The 15144-nt window shown below is 41.5% G+C and overlaps 1 protein-coding gene across 4 annotated transcripts in view; it reads right to left on the bottom strand.

Annotated features, from left to right (window-relative positions):
• TFAP2B (transcription factor AP-2 beta) overlaps positions 1 to 15144 on the bottom strand; it is a 92477-nt gene that overhangs the window by 32775 nt on the left and 44558 nt on the right. For 2 of the 4 annotated variants that reach the window (XM_086926201.1, XM_086926202.1), the window contains exon 4: positions 2338 to 2421. The exons of the other annotated variants lie outside the window; for them this stretch is intronic. In XM_086926201.1, coding sequence (XP_086782327.1) covers positions 2338 to 2421 — 84 coding nt within the window. The remainder of the gene's footprint in view (positions 1 to 2337; positions 2422 to 15144) is intronic. 4 annotated transcript variants of the gene reach the window in all.

The raw sequence follows: 15144 nt of genomic DNA on the forward strand, positions 1-15144 counted from the left end.
GAGACGGAGAAGAACCAAAAGACTAGGTGGTTGGAAGTATCTACAATCTTTTTCTTATCCTTCATAGACCGATAGAAGTCAGATAAAATGGGGGTTAGAAGGGTTTCAAGACACTTCTTCTTCAGCTATACCAGTAAATGTGAACAGAGAAGAATCAAGAAAAAGGAGGCAGAATAATTTCTAGGCACTTTGTCATCAACCAAGATGGCAAACAACGTGAAGGAGTAACATTTGGGTTAGAAGAGCCTCTAGGCACAGCATCATCAGCCATAACGCTCAAAGATTCTGGCAAATGTAAGAAGATTATAGAGATACAAAAGCACATAAACACAGAAGATGTTTGATTGAATAAACATTAGTCACATTACAAATCTGTGTGGATGCTCATTGTTGAACTGATATGTAGAGAAAATAGCTGAGCACCAGCCTTGGGAGCTCAATCGGCCAGCAAAAAAGGAGCCCTCATCACTTGAAATCAAATTGGTGTTCCTGCGAGGATTACTTCATCATAACCTGTCTCAATCTCCCATCAGTAGCCAGACGCTCCTAACAAACCGGTGAAATGCAGGTGTGGGCCATTTACAGAGCCAGTGGTGTCATAAACCCTTCACAGAGGCTACTTTAGAGAGGGGTTGGTGCAGATGAGCAGTGCGGGTAACGTAGCGCCTTAATGCTATTTATTGCTCCTTGGAGTTTGATCGGAGACACTGGTTTCCAAACAGAAATTCATAAACACAACTGCAAGAGAACAGCATGATGGAGCTGTGGGGCAGAACAAGAAATGAAAAATTAGAGCATGAATAGACAGAAGGCAGGAATGAATGAAGGGAATAATGGGTGGATGGTGATATGGTGGATGAGCGGAGAGAGGGATGCAGGGACTGATGAGCAGACTGATGGATTGGCGCATAGAGAAGAACTGAAGGAGAGATAGATCGATGGAAGGATGAAGAGCGTGATGATGGATGGATGAATGTAGCGGATGAATGGATGGATTAAGCAGTGGGTGGGTGGCTAAAGAGTAGTGAGGGAGTATGGACAGACGGAGCCATGGAGGGGCCAAGAGGAAGAAGGAGTGATGAAAGGTGGATGGAGGAATGGAGAGAAGAATGCATGGATGGATGGATGACGAAAAGGATGAATGGATGGATGGCTGGGTGACTAAATTAATTGATAATTCAGGTGTAAAAGGAACAATTTAGACACATTGTTTTTAGGATTTCCTCAGGCCACTGGCTATCGAATACCACTGACAAGAGTGATACTAACACTTGTAATTTAACAGAGATGTGAAACTGAAAACCTTTGATTTCACATTCATCGAAATAAAATGCTCATTGCTACTGTAGGCTTTGTAGTTGATCACGGTTTGAACCAACTCAACAGACTAAGGAAGATAATACCAATAGTATCTCAACTCAGTCAATCCATGATTTCTTTAAAAGGTCCCAAAATACAAACTTGGTGACAGAAGTCTTTAATAGTTTGGCTTCAGTTAATTCCCATATGGATTGTCAATGCCTGTGCTTTAAAAGTGTCAAAAACCTAAAATTGACAGCCGGAAGACCATAACAGTTAATTCCTGCATGGATTATTGTAATTCCATTGATGCCGGGTTACCTGCCATGTGGCCGCTAGCTACAAAGAGCCAGAAATGCAGCCCTTGGCCTTTCTGGGAGATGGGAACAGAGACAATAATCAGACATGCAGGAACTATCGCCACGTACACTGCCAGTGATTGCATTGCAGTGCTATGCTGCGTGATTTTGGTTCATAAAGAACTCCATGGCGTTCTTCTGCCATAAAGTGCTGTAAAGGACACATTGTTATTATCTAATTTAATCACACTAATTGTACCAAACTCAAAATGATGAAAGTCTGAGTTGATCTTGTGTGATTCAAATTCGTGACCTGATGATCTCAGCTGATGCCAATGGCAGGAGTTTAACTCACTGAGCAACCTTGCTGGACCTGAAATTCCATGTGATGATACGGGGGAGGGGAGTGTCAAAGAAAATATAATGTTGCTTCCTCTGATGGTATCAGTGATCAAAGGGTGTGCAAGCTCATGCCTGACAGCTCTGTGATGGTGGAGTGGAGAAATGAAGTCAGTATGGTCTGAAGATGGAAGAAGCAGGAAAACAGGGCACGCCAGGGACTAATATCACGCCTGCGCGAGCAATCATATAATAGGGAAGCGATTACACAAAGATTCCAGGGCCAACAACACCCCACAGTTCGAAAAAGATAACAACACAACAGGCATTTTCCTTTGCACCCCCAACCAACTCCCATTCAGTTTTGTTTTATGATTTATGGGATTATTGTTGTGATCACCTGAATATAATGTTGAAGAGTCATGTCTTATGTTCTGTAAAGTTCCAAAGCATCCCGAAGGGTTCATAAGGCAGCATGTCCTCGCTACACAGATCACAACAAATACAAAAATAATGGTAGTAAGTAAGGGGGGGCACGCCTATTCTGAAAAATGCTCTTTATTGGCAGACATTCAGATTCAACAGTTACAGATGGTTTCAGCTCTACCCAGGCGCAGCGTGTGGACTACATACACCATGAAAAACACAGGGGGGATTTTACAGGGTAAGTATAAACACCGGCTGGAACTGAAGCACACTGACAGATCCCAACAGCTAGGCCAAGGAGGACACTAAATGTGTGTATGTGTGTTTATTTGCAGAGTGCAGACAGTGGCTGCAATTGGTGGGCATCAGTATTTTTTTTGTCAACAAGGATTAGGGGGAAAAATGAAACGTAGACAAAGTGACAAAGCAGGAGTGTAAATGAACATGCAAGAGTGAGAAAGAGACAGGTGACAGAGAAAAGGGGCATGAAGCACATTCAAAAGTAACAGCCTTGGTATTTGGCAATCGGCAGCACTGGCTCCTAAAAATATGTTGGGCCCTATACATAATAGTGTTTGTTTTACTAATACCTGAGTGGAGACCTAGCTAGACAGCCACAAAGCCGTGTGCAGTTGTCGTGTCTTTAGAAATTCCTGATACTCAACAAATATGTGAAAGGGGGCATGCACAGCCACAGCAGGTCATTAAAAGTCAAACAACCGAGCTACCCGCACTGCATACAGTGCATGCCAAGGGTAAAGGGTCACTTGGCATGCCCAGCGGAGTTTACAAGAGGGGCGTGCCTTCTTGCCTCCCTCTCCATTACATATTAGCTCAGCCCAGTGGCCTCCATCGCTGCCCGCTTGATTTGTTCGTAATTATGCGGCCCCTGCCCCCGCGCGCGGAGGAGTGAGGCGCCGTGTAGCGACAGCCGGAAATGGCGATGAAATGGAGCATGGCGGCGCCCCGGCGCGAGCCCTCTCTGCTCCCCGTGTTTACAGATCCGCGCGCATACATTAGCGCTGGTTCTCGTCAAGAACTCGGTTGGATCCCTAGACGTGACCTGACGCAGCACAATAATTCGGCGCAAGAAACTACCTGGGAGGAGGAAGCATGTGTGGTTCAGGAGGCAGGCAGTGGCAGCTGCCTGTTCCGGAAGTGTTACCTGCAGCAGTTGAACTTGCAAATGTTTATGAAACGTCACCGCAAGTGGGTAACACTTCAGCAATTTGAGGCCATAACCTATACCCAGGGCCACTGGAATTATGCAGCAGAGTTGACTAAATTATGCGACAAGAAAAGGCAAATTAAGCAGCATAATGCAGCCCATTTTTTGATAGTGTTACTTTATTATTTGGTTATTTTTACACATGGTACTACTGAGCAAAACATTTCACCTCATTAGTACCAGTTTAACAACCAAATTCAGAAAAAAACAACTGAAAGATGACCAGTTAACCTTTGAGACGGGCCTTCCACAGTGCATGCACACGTTGCAATTTTTTTTGTTACTTTTGATCCATTAGAAATAGAAACAATATTTTTTTGGTTAAAATCTGCAAATTATGCAGCAAATGATGGATTATGTGGCAAATCCATAATTATGAGTAAAAAGACGTGGCTGCAGAATCACATAATTTCAGTGTCCCTGCCTTTACCATAGCGAGCATAGGACTTACTTGCACTGACTAGTTTCTCCCTCTCTTCTAGTGCATGTGTATATGTCTATTGGTATTTCTAGAGTAACAAAAACAGCTCAATGGCAAAGAAACATCATGGTGCTAATTCACAAAAGCATTTAAGAGTATGGGAAGTAGTACTAATGGAGAACTCTTTCATGTACTTTTATATGCCTTTGTGAATCCCCCCCCTGAAGTATACAATTCCCTACTATTAAAAGTGCAAAGAAACCACAGTCCTTTCAGTTTGTACCATTTGTATCTGAATGTTCCCTGACCTGTTTCGGCCCAATTTTTATGCTTTTCAGGTAATTCACAAAGGCACATACAAGTACATAAAGAAATACTTCAGTAATCCTTCATTACTGCAAAATGCCTTTGCCTTTAAAATTAGTCCTGGGTGAAATTTGAGGTATGCAAATGTAATCAGTGTAATTTTGATAATTTAACGTTGCATTTGTAACACGAAAATCGAAAAATTACGCTATTATGCCATATGGTTTAATTATGAGCCAATTGTGATAAAAAATGACCGCAAATATGTCGGTAGCAATAAAAATATGGCAAACATTTGGGCACATAGTAGGCAACAGAGCGCGAGCTGCTACGCGGATATTTGTTTTTTTTGCGTACTCAATGCGAGTGCATATTTAGCACTAAATACAGCCCTAAATGGCAGTTTTGCATTTGACATATTTACGGGTAATTTTGTGTGATTTTGCAAAACGTTCATGTAATTACACAAAAGCAAGCATGTTTCATATATCACTGTTTGTAACAAAATTGCTCTAGCTTGGATGGTGGCCAGAGGAGCGGGAAGCATACTAGTAACTATTAATACACAAGTGTGAACACATTTTGGAGGAAGTAGATTTACACATTATTGCATAATTCCACTGCATGTAAACAACCCAGGAGCTTTATTTAGACTTTTTCCTTTAAAAATGACAGTACACTTAACAGCTTAGGCCAACAATCGTCATTATGAATGCATGGAATTCTAACTGAGGTCTTCTGCCCTTTCCTGAAGCAGTATTTCCCCTTGCAGGGTTACAAATCACTGGATTACTCAAACTGTAGGCAGTGGCGTAATATTAGCCCCTGCACCCCCTTCCCCGGTGCAGGGGCCCGAGCTCCAGGGGGCCCCTACAGCACTGTAGATGGGCAGCATGCCCCTTGCCTGAGAAATCCTGACTGGTTCCGGATCATGGGGCCTTGAAAGGGCCCCCCTCAAGTTTTATTACATCATTGACTGTAAGCACACTAGCAGGGGCAACAGAAAGAACCATTAAACCCTATTTGACAGTATGTGTATTGCCATTCTGGACCATCTCCCTCCCTGTTTCTGTATCGGTTTTATGTTTTTACAGCTGACTTTAATTAAAATAGAACCTAAGCAATTTCAAAGGACTGAAATAAAATTCTGAGAGTGGAATAAAATGTGTATGTCTCTTCTGGTGATTTCCAGGCCACTCCCCCTGTGCTCATTACTTCCCGCTGACTTTTCTTCCCTCTCGCTCTCCACTTCCTCCTTTGATTCTGCTTCCTGCTCCCATTGTTCTCAAGAGGGCTTTATCAAATCATAAGCCAACAAAAAATATAAACAACTTTAAATGAAACATCTTATTAGTGATGGGACAGTACATGAAACAGTATGAGGAATGAGTATGCAAAAGTGAACTGTGGAGCCTAGAATTGCCGTGGTAAGGAATTGTGGAGCCTAGAATCAAAAAGATCGAATTAAAAAAATCTTTTTACATAAAGTTATTCGATTTAATGTAAAGATGTTATGTAGGCGTCAAGTCATTAAATTATGTTTGTTATTCAAGAAAGAAAGAATTAATGAATGTTTTAATGACGGAGAATAATTATATAGTACAGCTCCCTAAAACCGTATAAAGATGTTTTGTTGAGTGATGGAGTGGGCACAGCGGAATTATCAAAAATAGGTAGTTTCTGTTGTTTTTTTAAATTTTTTACAGAGAGGTGATTTGTCTCAGCGGTGATGCCCAGAGGCTAGACTGCCTATTTAGAAATGCCTCATATTCTCATGGTTTTCCAGTAAGTTATGATTGGATGAAAGGAAGCGGTATCCAGTGGTGTACTGCTGTTTTTAAGTCTCGCCTATCAGACAGCATAAGTTGTATTTTTGCGAAAAAATATTGTCAGTTTAAAGTGAGCTTAGAGACCATCCATTGCTTACCATTGGTTGGGTTTAATGTCAATCTCATTTGTTTGCTGTCGGTGTTGCATTTGCTCCCTCCTCCACCGCAGCAAAGAAAGTACTTGCATTATTTAGTAGGTGCGCACAAGCGGTGCACATGCTTATACATGTCTAAAATAAAATATGATCACAAACGTTGAGAGGGGTTCTTTCAATTTGTTGTCTGAGATTGAACATTGCTTTAGTCACTGGGGGCTGTCTTGGGTGAAAAATTGTCGGTTTTAGTTGGTAATAGGCTACTATGCACTTTTTTCAGTATTTTGGATACTGTGGGATGGGGCCAGTGGGGGGCATTTGGTGCAGATTAACCCCTCCCACGCTCATGACGAGCTCAGCTTGTCATGAGCCACGGTTCTCATGTGCTCATGACGAGCTGAGCTCGTCATGACCGTTAGAACTCTCGCACGCTGGGCAAATTCCCATGCTGTGCGACCGTTCTAATTAAACGGGTGTGGTCATGACGAGCTCACCTGAGCTGAGTTTGTCATGAGCACTGGGGCGCTGTGCACGCCCCTCCTCCCCTCAGCACGGGAGGGGAATATGCCCCACAGCCAATGGGTTAAGGCTGGATCAAAGTGGCTTTCAGGTAGGGATGGTATAATGTCTTTGTGGTCATGATTGGCACTGTTTGTTCTTTGCAGGAGCTGCTCCTTACAAGATATCAAGGTGATGGAAAGAATGCTTGAATTATTCTCAGTCACTGGCGACTTTGACACTCTAAACAGAGACCACCACACGGAAATCAGTCTTGATCCTGCTGCAGTAGGAACAGCTCATCCTGCACTGGCAGGGGAGGGCCCTCCGGATGGGAGCACAAGCAACCCAGGCCAGTTTCGAACTACTTAGGTCTCGTCAGTGAGGTATAGCTTGAGTCCTGTGGCACAGTTTGCATGGGTCTTCGTATACCTGTTGCACTTAGGGTATCTACTGCAACAAACAACAACGTGATGGAAGGAATGCTTGCATTAATTTTGTTCACTGGAATCACTTGTACTTCATTCCAGACCATTCTTTTTCCCCCCACCAAGCACTCAGCATTTGATAGATGGTTGAAGGTGTTTGCACATTTTTTATTGGTTTAGTGACTTTGGCTGATGAGATGCTACTGAAGGAGGTTAGTCCCACCAACATCTCAGCGTGATCTTGGTGGTGAACTAAGACATCAGTTTGAGTGAGAAATCAGCAGGTATTTGTTCTGCTGCAGCGATAGTAGGTAGGTAGGAGGTAACACCCGGGGTTCATTGAATATCACGAGTTTTTTTTGCTCGTTTGTTTGTAAAGATGCGCTCATAGATCTCAGATATGCTATGCAATTTTAAATGTCAGATGCAGGTTTGATACGTCAACCTCATATATATGTGGAATTTATTAATGAAAAAGTCAGCATAACTTTTAATTGGTGATGCAAACATTCGTTAATACCAGGGATTTCAATATTTTTTTTTTACCCTAATTACTGGTATGTTTCGTGGTCTGAGAAAAATGGTGCGCGTGGTAGGAAACCTTTCCTGCCATGAGTGAGCAATGATACAAATGCAGTCCACCTGACCCAACCATAACCAAACTTAATCCAAGCATATCAGCGTCTGACCGTCTCTGTCTCTATTTGGGATTGTTAAACAAGTCTCAAAAGCCTTCGTCTGCTAGACTTCACCGAATTTTATGTAAAAGCAAAAATAACTAGAGAGAGAAGCCAATTTTTCTGCTTTCCCTGTCAAATCACTACATAAAGAACCCGAGCTGCTGTCCTTTTAAGGTAACGCTTTTCTCCAACATATTACACACTAGCACAACGCTCACATGGATGAATATTCTCCAACGAATAGTTTACAAATTAAATGTATAGAAATGTCTAGTGGTTATGTCGCTTCAGTTTGAGCCTGGGATAGCCACCCTGTGAATTACGGAAGTGAAGATAAAAACATCATGCATGACTAAAAGCAACTTGAGCCATAGCGTCTCACAGTGAACTGCTGAGCACCAAAAATAGTTAGCATGTTGCATTTACACATCGCACACTCCAACAATGTTTCCTGGAACGGGTGTAGGGCGCAGACCTGCCATGGACACCCTTTTACATTCCAGAAGCTAATGTCACTTCCGGGTCACCTCTTTGCAGACCGGAAGTGTTTGTCAGCCTAACAAGTGTCCACATGGGCACATCTTGGGTACTTTAATGTGCCCCTGTAATCTGACACAGGCCACTTTATTTCTATGATCCTCTTTTCATCACAAAGACCATCCCATTTTTAGAACTGGCATACAGACAGGTTTAGCCTCGACGCCATTCTCATCTTTTCCAGAACATTGATAATAAAAATACATCCATATGTACGGTACATACATACGGGGGCTTTTAGTCAGCCCTCTTCAAACACTCTTTTCTGTTCAGCTGTCATTACACAGTGCTATTTGATCCATTGGCAACAGTGATCCTTGTTCAGTACAGTACGGACACGACTAAGTACTGTTAAAAGGGTGCAGGTCACTGTGGCTGCGGTGTCCAGGACCCCTCTGTGCCACAGGCCGAGGCTTACGGCCAATCTCCAAAGATGGCCGATTGGAACAGGATACTTTCCAGTACTTTTCTGAATCTCTTCTGCTGGGGCGAGCCAATTATATATATTTTTAGTTTCAATGAATAAGGCCAATCCCACCTAGATTCTGTGTTTTTGGGCACACGATTAAGTGAGTGTCATTCAGGGGCGCGAATCCAAAGTTACACACAGTAGTTTAACCCAACTAGGATCGAACACTGCAGGTACCCCAGTTTTGGGCACCCAGTATCAAAACTTGGGCCGAAGATGAGTGCCCTGTGCCATCTTATAGATTTCTCTTTATTGTGTGGAAAGTAGATTTCACTTCTGTGTTTTCGAATATCACCAGTGTGGCACATCAGCCACCCTTAAGCTCTTAAGCTAGAGTCTCATAGCGCCTTAGTCAGAATTGTGAAATAGAGCTACTGAACCCTATAAATTCACCAGGTGTGAAGGGTTGCCCATTGAAAAATGGAATAAAGGAAATTAATAATACTTGCTACAAACCACATCATTAATCAGCTTTGTACCAGAACCCTAGTGTGAGTTTCTGTTTTAATTTGCACATTCCAAAAACAGTTTTTTTTGTGGTGGAGTAAAACTGAAATGTTAAGATGAAAATGATGCACCTTTTGTTCACCCAGCTTTACTGAAGGTGTCCAAAACGAATTCCTCCAAAATATATTCATTTTAGAAGTTTGTTAGGAATGCAGAGGGAGCCCCTAGTGTGGCCACTGTAGAGTGCATCTGAAGAGTTGACCATATTAGGACCCTGTCAGTATTAAAAGCAGCACTCCTTCCATTATTCACAATGTATTTATGGCTTCCTTCTTTCCCCCACCAAGAATGGGTACATTTGGGAATGAGCGCCCACTAGTATCAGAAGCCACATTTCGTGGCTCACCTCATTATTAACATTCAGAAATTGTAAATGGGATCCACTGGAAAAAGGAAAATCAACACAAATAATTTCCCCCATGCATATTTACTGTTTAAATTTGGCAAACATAAGCATGGAAAAAACAAGCAGCATTACTGGTCGTTCTATAAATTGTTTGATTTCCCGCTAGAGGTCATAGTGCATGATCAAACAGTAACATAGCAAATTGCAAAGACTGCACTCTCAAAGGAGGCTTCATGATTAAAGGCAGGTATGCACTGGTAATCCAGGCATGCTCTATATAACAACACAGTACACCTCAATGATTGTTTAGTTACAGTTAAGCCAAGAAGCCAACAAAAATGATAGACGATATACAACAGCGTGCGTCTGTTCTCGATTTGTCTTTCTATACCATTAAAGGACTGTCTTGTTTTATTTGTGAATGCTGTCAATCATTAGACACTCTCATTACTTCACTATTTTCTATTGAATGAAAAATACTAAATGCAATATTTGCTAATACAATAATTTTAAAAAAATCACTCTTTCAAAACTATACAAAACTTATCAATAAACATATTGGCGTTTAGTAGTTAACACATTACATAATTCATAAATAACTTAAAGCTCTAGATTTCTACCTATTGTTCACAGTCCAGAATGACAGTTGTAAGACTCAACAATCATTATTATACACAACTAGCGCAGGTGAAAAAGGTCAACAAATAACTACTCACTAATTCCCAAATATTTAGGACAGCAGCGGTAAAATGTGAATATGATGTTTCACCATTGTTAGAAATTGGGTTATTGGTTGACTGGGGTGTGAGCCCTGGCCAAGCAGCAACCACAATCCTAGTCAGGGTGAGGCACAAGCAAACCCCAAATTAACCTGTGCTCAACTCCTTGTTAGCATGGCACAGAGCAGTCAGGCTTAACTTAGAGGCAATGTGTAAAGTATCTAAGCAACACTTGAAACAGTGAAACCACCACACAAAGCGATAGCACACCTGTTTCGAAAAATAGACATTAATTTATAATAAAACAAGACCAAACAACAAAAATCCAATCAGTAGAATAGGAATTATGAAATGTAAAGAATACAATGCAATATAGCACCTAAATGCAGTAAGCAGCTATTTGATGGCACTGGACCAGGTCAAAGTCAAAAGTTTAAGCTAACCTTGATGGAGAGCGAGTTGGATGCAGTCCCAAATTAGTCCCGCTGAAGTTTTCCTTCTCAAGTTTTTTCCAAGAGTCCCGTTCACATTGGAGAGAGACACAAGGAGCAAGGAGAGTGTCGCAGTCGGTGCAGCATCAAGAGCAGGCCAGGTGTTGTTGACGGGCAGGCTGCAGATTTGCGTTGGCGGTCCCCACAGGCTATCGAGTCTGCTGTGCTACAAGACAGGCTAGTGCTGATTTTTGGTAAGGGGTGTGCTTTTCCAGTGCAAATTTGCCTTTTCTCAAAGAGCCCAAAAGCTTGATTTCAAGAGCCACACCAAGGGTCCTGGGCCTAAAAGGCATCAATGGGGGTCAAGAGCTCGCTGCAGATGGATCCATGAGCTATTGGTTAGTTCTTTATATCCCTGAAGCTCAGATCAGGAGGCCAGCAGACTAGCCTTTGAATGACTCTGGGGTAATGGTTTCAAGATGTTGTTGCAGGTCCAGTTCTCCTTCCCTGGGCAAAGGGCAGCATGCAGCAGGTCAGCACAGCAGGGCAGCAGTTCCCTTGGAGCAGCAGTCCAGCAGTCCTCATAGAAGCACATCAGTCCTTCTTCCTGTCAGAGTATCCACAGGTCCAGAAGTGTACTGACGTGATGGTGTCTGAGGTCCTTCTCTTATACATAGTTGTGCCTTTGAAGTGGAGAGAAACTTCCACAGGCACTTTCTACAAGTGGCATTTTCAGAATTCCAATTTAAAATGAGACTTTAGCATGTTAGGATTTTAAATTGTGATTACAGAGACACCAAACATGAACTAATCAGCTCTTCCCATTTAGGATTTACTCCTATATAATGTAATAAGGTAACTCAAATGTTATCCTATGTGAGCAATAGGTCTTCCAGTCATTACCAGGATATGTAAAACTTAAAAGTGCATGTCCTACCTTTTTAGTACGCTGCACACCACCCTCTAGGCTGTCCAGGGCCTGCTTTAGGGGTGATCTATGTATAGAAAGGGAAGGTTTGGGCCTGAAAAAAGATTTATTTTGCCAAGTCAAAATGGCGGCGTGTAAACTGCACACACAGACTATGCAGTGGCAGGTCTGAGACATGTTTAAAGGGCTACTTAAGTGGGTGGCACAGTCAGTGCTGTAGGTCCACTGGTAGCATTTAATTTACAGGTCCTGTAGAAGTAGGAGGATGAAGGCAACATGTTTGGGGATAACCATGCAGAAAAGGCCAAATTCAACAACCACTGATTGAGTCTTGGCCTCTTTCAGGGCAATACAATATCTGTCACATTTCTTCAAGCGGTTCCAATTTTTCCAAATTTTTGGCCTTTTCAAGATAGTTACTATTTTTAGTCTTGAAATTATTTGGATTAGGGGAAAAACAGATTTCTGTAGGTGGTGGTTTACCCATGTGAGCAATTGAACAGGTCAGTTATGTAATACCCCTCATCTCCATTTCAGCGATACCTCTTTTTGCGAGAAAGATTCATTCACTTGATAGGGACCTAAGTTATCATCTTTATTTTTTCCAAACCAAATCACTCTGAATCCTGTATTCACAAATGAACACATTATGTGTGTGACAAATAAACCTCTTCACATCGGGAAAAAGTCCTGATTTCAGATTTGCAAATATTTGCAATTAATAGGGTAAAAAATATATTAAAAGGAAACATCTCTCATTTACTGAAGTGTGCTGTGCTGTTTTAAAGCAACACCAAACATGAACATAGTTAAAACAGGATAACTTTGATAGCATTCCATCAATGCTGTCATTCCTTCTCTTTAAGTAGATCCCAATGTTTATAGCTGGACGTTCACATGCCAGCATGAAGCACAAAGACCTTGGTGAGGTACATACTTTCAAAAAGTCTCATAAACATTTTCACTTTGCAAATAATTTCTGGAATATTTGCTGTATACTAATGACAGATTGTTTTGTTATGTATGGCTCTGGTACAGAGCTACTAGTGTGAATAACCAGATACAAATCCAGTAAATCATGGCTGTGAAAGTAGGAGCTGTTGTTAACAAATGCTGTTATCCACTGTTGCTACATCAGAAGGGCCTTCCAGCCTGCTCTGGCTGGGCTATGTAAAAGGCTGTGAGAGTAGCACTGGAAACCAGGAAGCAGAGCTTGTGGAGGTCACAGGGAGTGGCGGGGGTGGGTGGCAGAAGGTCCGTTTAAAAAAAAAACACATTTTGGACACAGAAGAGAGGCCATATTGGGTATGATTCCCCCTTACTCCTCTACCCCTGTGCAGTAGTTGAAAGCGAGGGCAGATGATAATTGGGGCCTTTTCTAGCATACAATTATAGAGGGGGAAAAAGTGAATTTTAGGGATGTTTTTCACCTTAGGGTCTTGAGTAATACCATAGACAACTCAAGTTTCACTCTCATTGTCTAGTTGATGTGACCCCGAACCCCTTAATGAAAAACATCCCTGTAAATCACTGTAACCCATCTAAAATTCTATATATTCACTATAGTATCTCATGAAATGTCTCAATAAGAAGCGTCTAAGTTGCAAACCTACCAACAGGGCACCACATACTAATTCAAGGCTTTTAATACCTATTTCTAAAATAATACTCTTGCTGTTACAAATACAAAATATGATCATTCTTATTTTCATAATCTAATATCAATAGATTTCATGAACAAACAATACTAAGAGCAAAGTACAGTCATTGCTACATCCATTGCAGGTATCCAGGAAAATTGGCAAGCCTTTTAGATACGCATTTCTTGGTTTCCCAGAGGATTCAAACTCTTGAGTCAAATTTTAAGTTTCATTGTGAGAGGGGAGCTCCCAAAAGTTCAAGTTGCTTTCTTTTTTTGTCCACAGGTGCGCAGGCCCTCTCTGGGCAGATTGAAGTTTTTTGTTTTTGTTTAAAACCTTGTGGATGAAGGTGGCAAAGCATCACAGCTGTGTTTTTTTGGCAAGCAAGGGCTGATAATTTTGGGGGCCGCTCTCTCCTTTAAAAAACCTAAGGCCCCGTGGTCAACACCATACACAGCTGAAGGCTGTGCATGGCGGGCGTCGGTTTTACGCATGGTAATAACATTTTACTTTTCGTTAAAAACAACTTAGAAAAGCACTGAAAAACCCAGGTTATAGCTAGGTGTGATAAAAAGAGTTATTTTTGTTTTTTAAAATACTTAGAAATTCAATGAAAAACACAACGGTTAAAGTAACATTATAGTTAGGTGAGTATGTCAGTGACAACATTACTTGTGCCCTACCATGCACTGCTTATGACCTCACATATTATATCAGTCATGACATATTCTATGACATCATTTATGACATCACTGATGAAATCTCAAATGACTTCATTGATGACATCGCTGATGCCTTCATCCAAGCTTCTTTTGTACACATTGTTGTATAGTATTAAAGCTATGAAAAAAAGTGCAAAATACCTCAGAATAACATGAAGCATCATTACTGCTATCATACATACAACGTCCATAGGTAAAGCAAGATTGTGTTTACTGCAGCATTGACCCTATACCTAGACTTCATGGGTAGCCGAGTTTATATTGACTGTGAACCACAGATGAAAGTGTAACCTCCCCTGCACACAGTGTTCACACTGTGTACAAATGTTCAGGGAAAATTACGTTTCTCCAGATACTGAAGCCCTGTTACATAACTAATGCCCTACTATGGACAGTCTTTACGGATTTCAAATCCCTGACAGTCACTGAATGTACATTGAGAAATTAAGTGGATATGAGCAGAAAAGCGGGTACTGTTAACACCGCCTACTCTATGGACAGAGTTTACTCTGTACCACACTGTTTGCAGGCAGTGAAACTCCTATGAGAAATACACCACATAGTATTAAAAATTATCTACTAAGAACAGTGTACGCTCTAATCACAACTTGTCAAAGGAGTGACTATTCACTTAAAATAATCATGGTCTAAAGGTGCTAAATATCACACTATCTGCAGCCGTCATAGTGTGGTGAAACCTTACAGATATCCCATCTTCTGAAGCAGTACAAGCACATATACATAGGTAAGTATCTGGTGCACAAAGTCTTCTATCTTAAGTAGAAATTGTCATGCTCAGACGATTCTGTCCAATAACTAAAGGCTGCTTACAATACTTTGTATGTAGTCCGTAGAATCTTTGGCCTGCTGGAAATGTTTTCTGCAGTATCAAAAAATTTGTGTGGAACAAAAAGAACACGCCAACTGTCACCTGCACATAGAGTTACTCTTCAATACACAGATTTATAATGTGTTCAATACCTCTACACAGCTATGG

This window comes from Lissotriton vulgaris, chromosome 6 (genome assembly GCF_964263255.1).
Source record: "Lissotriton vulgaris chromosome 6, aLisVul1.2, whole genome shotgun sequence".
Classification (NCBI taxonomy): domain Eukaryota; kingdom Metazoa; phylum Chordata; class Amphibia; order Caudata; family Salamandridae; genus Lissotriton; species Lissotriton vulgaris.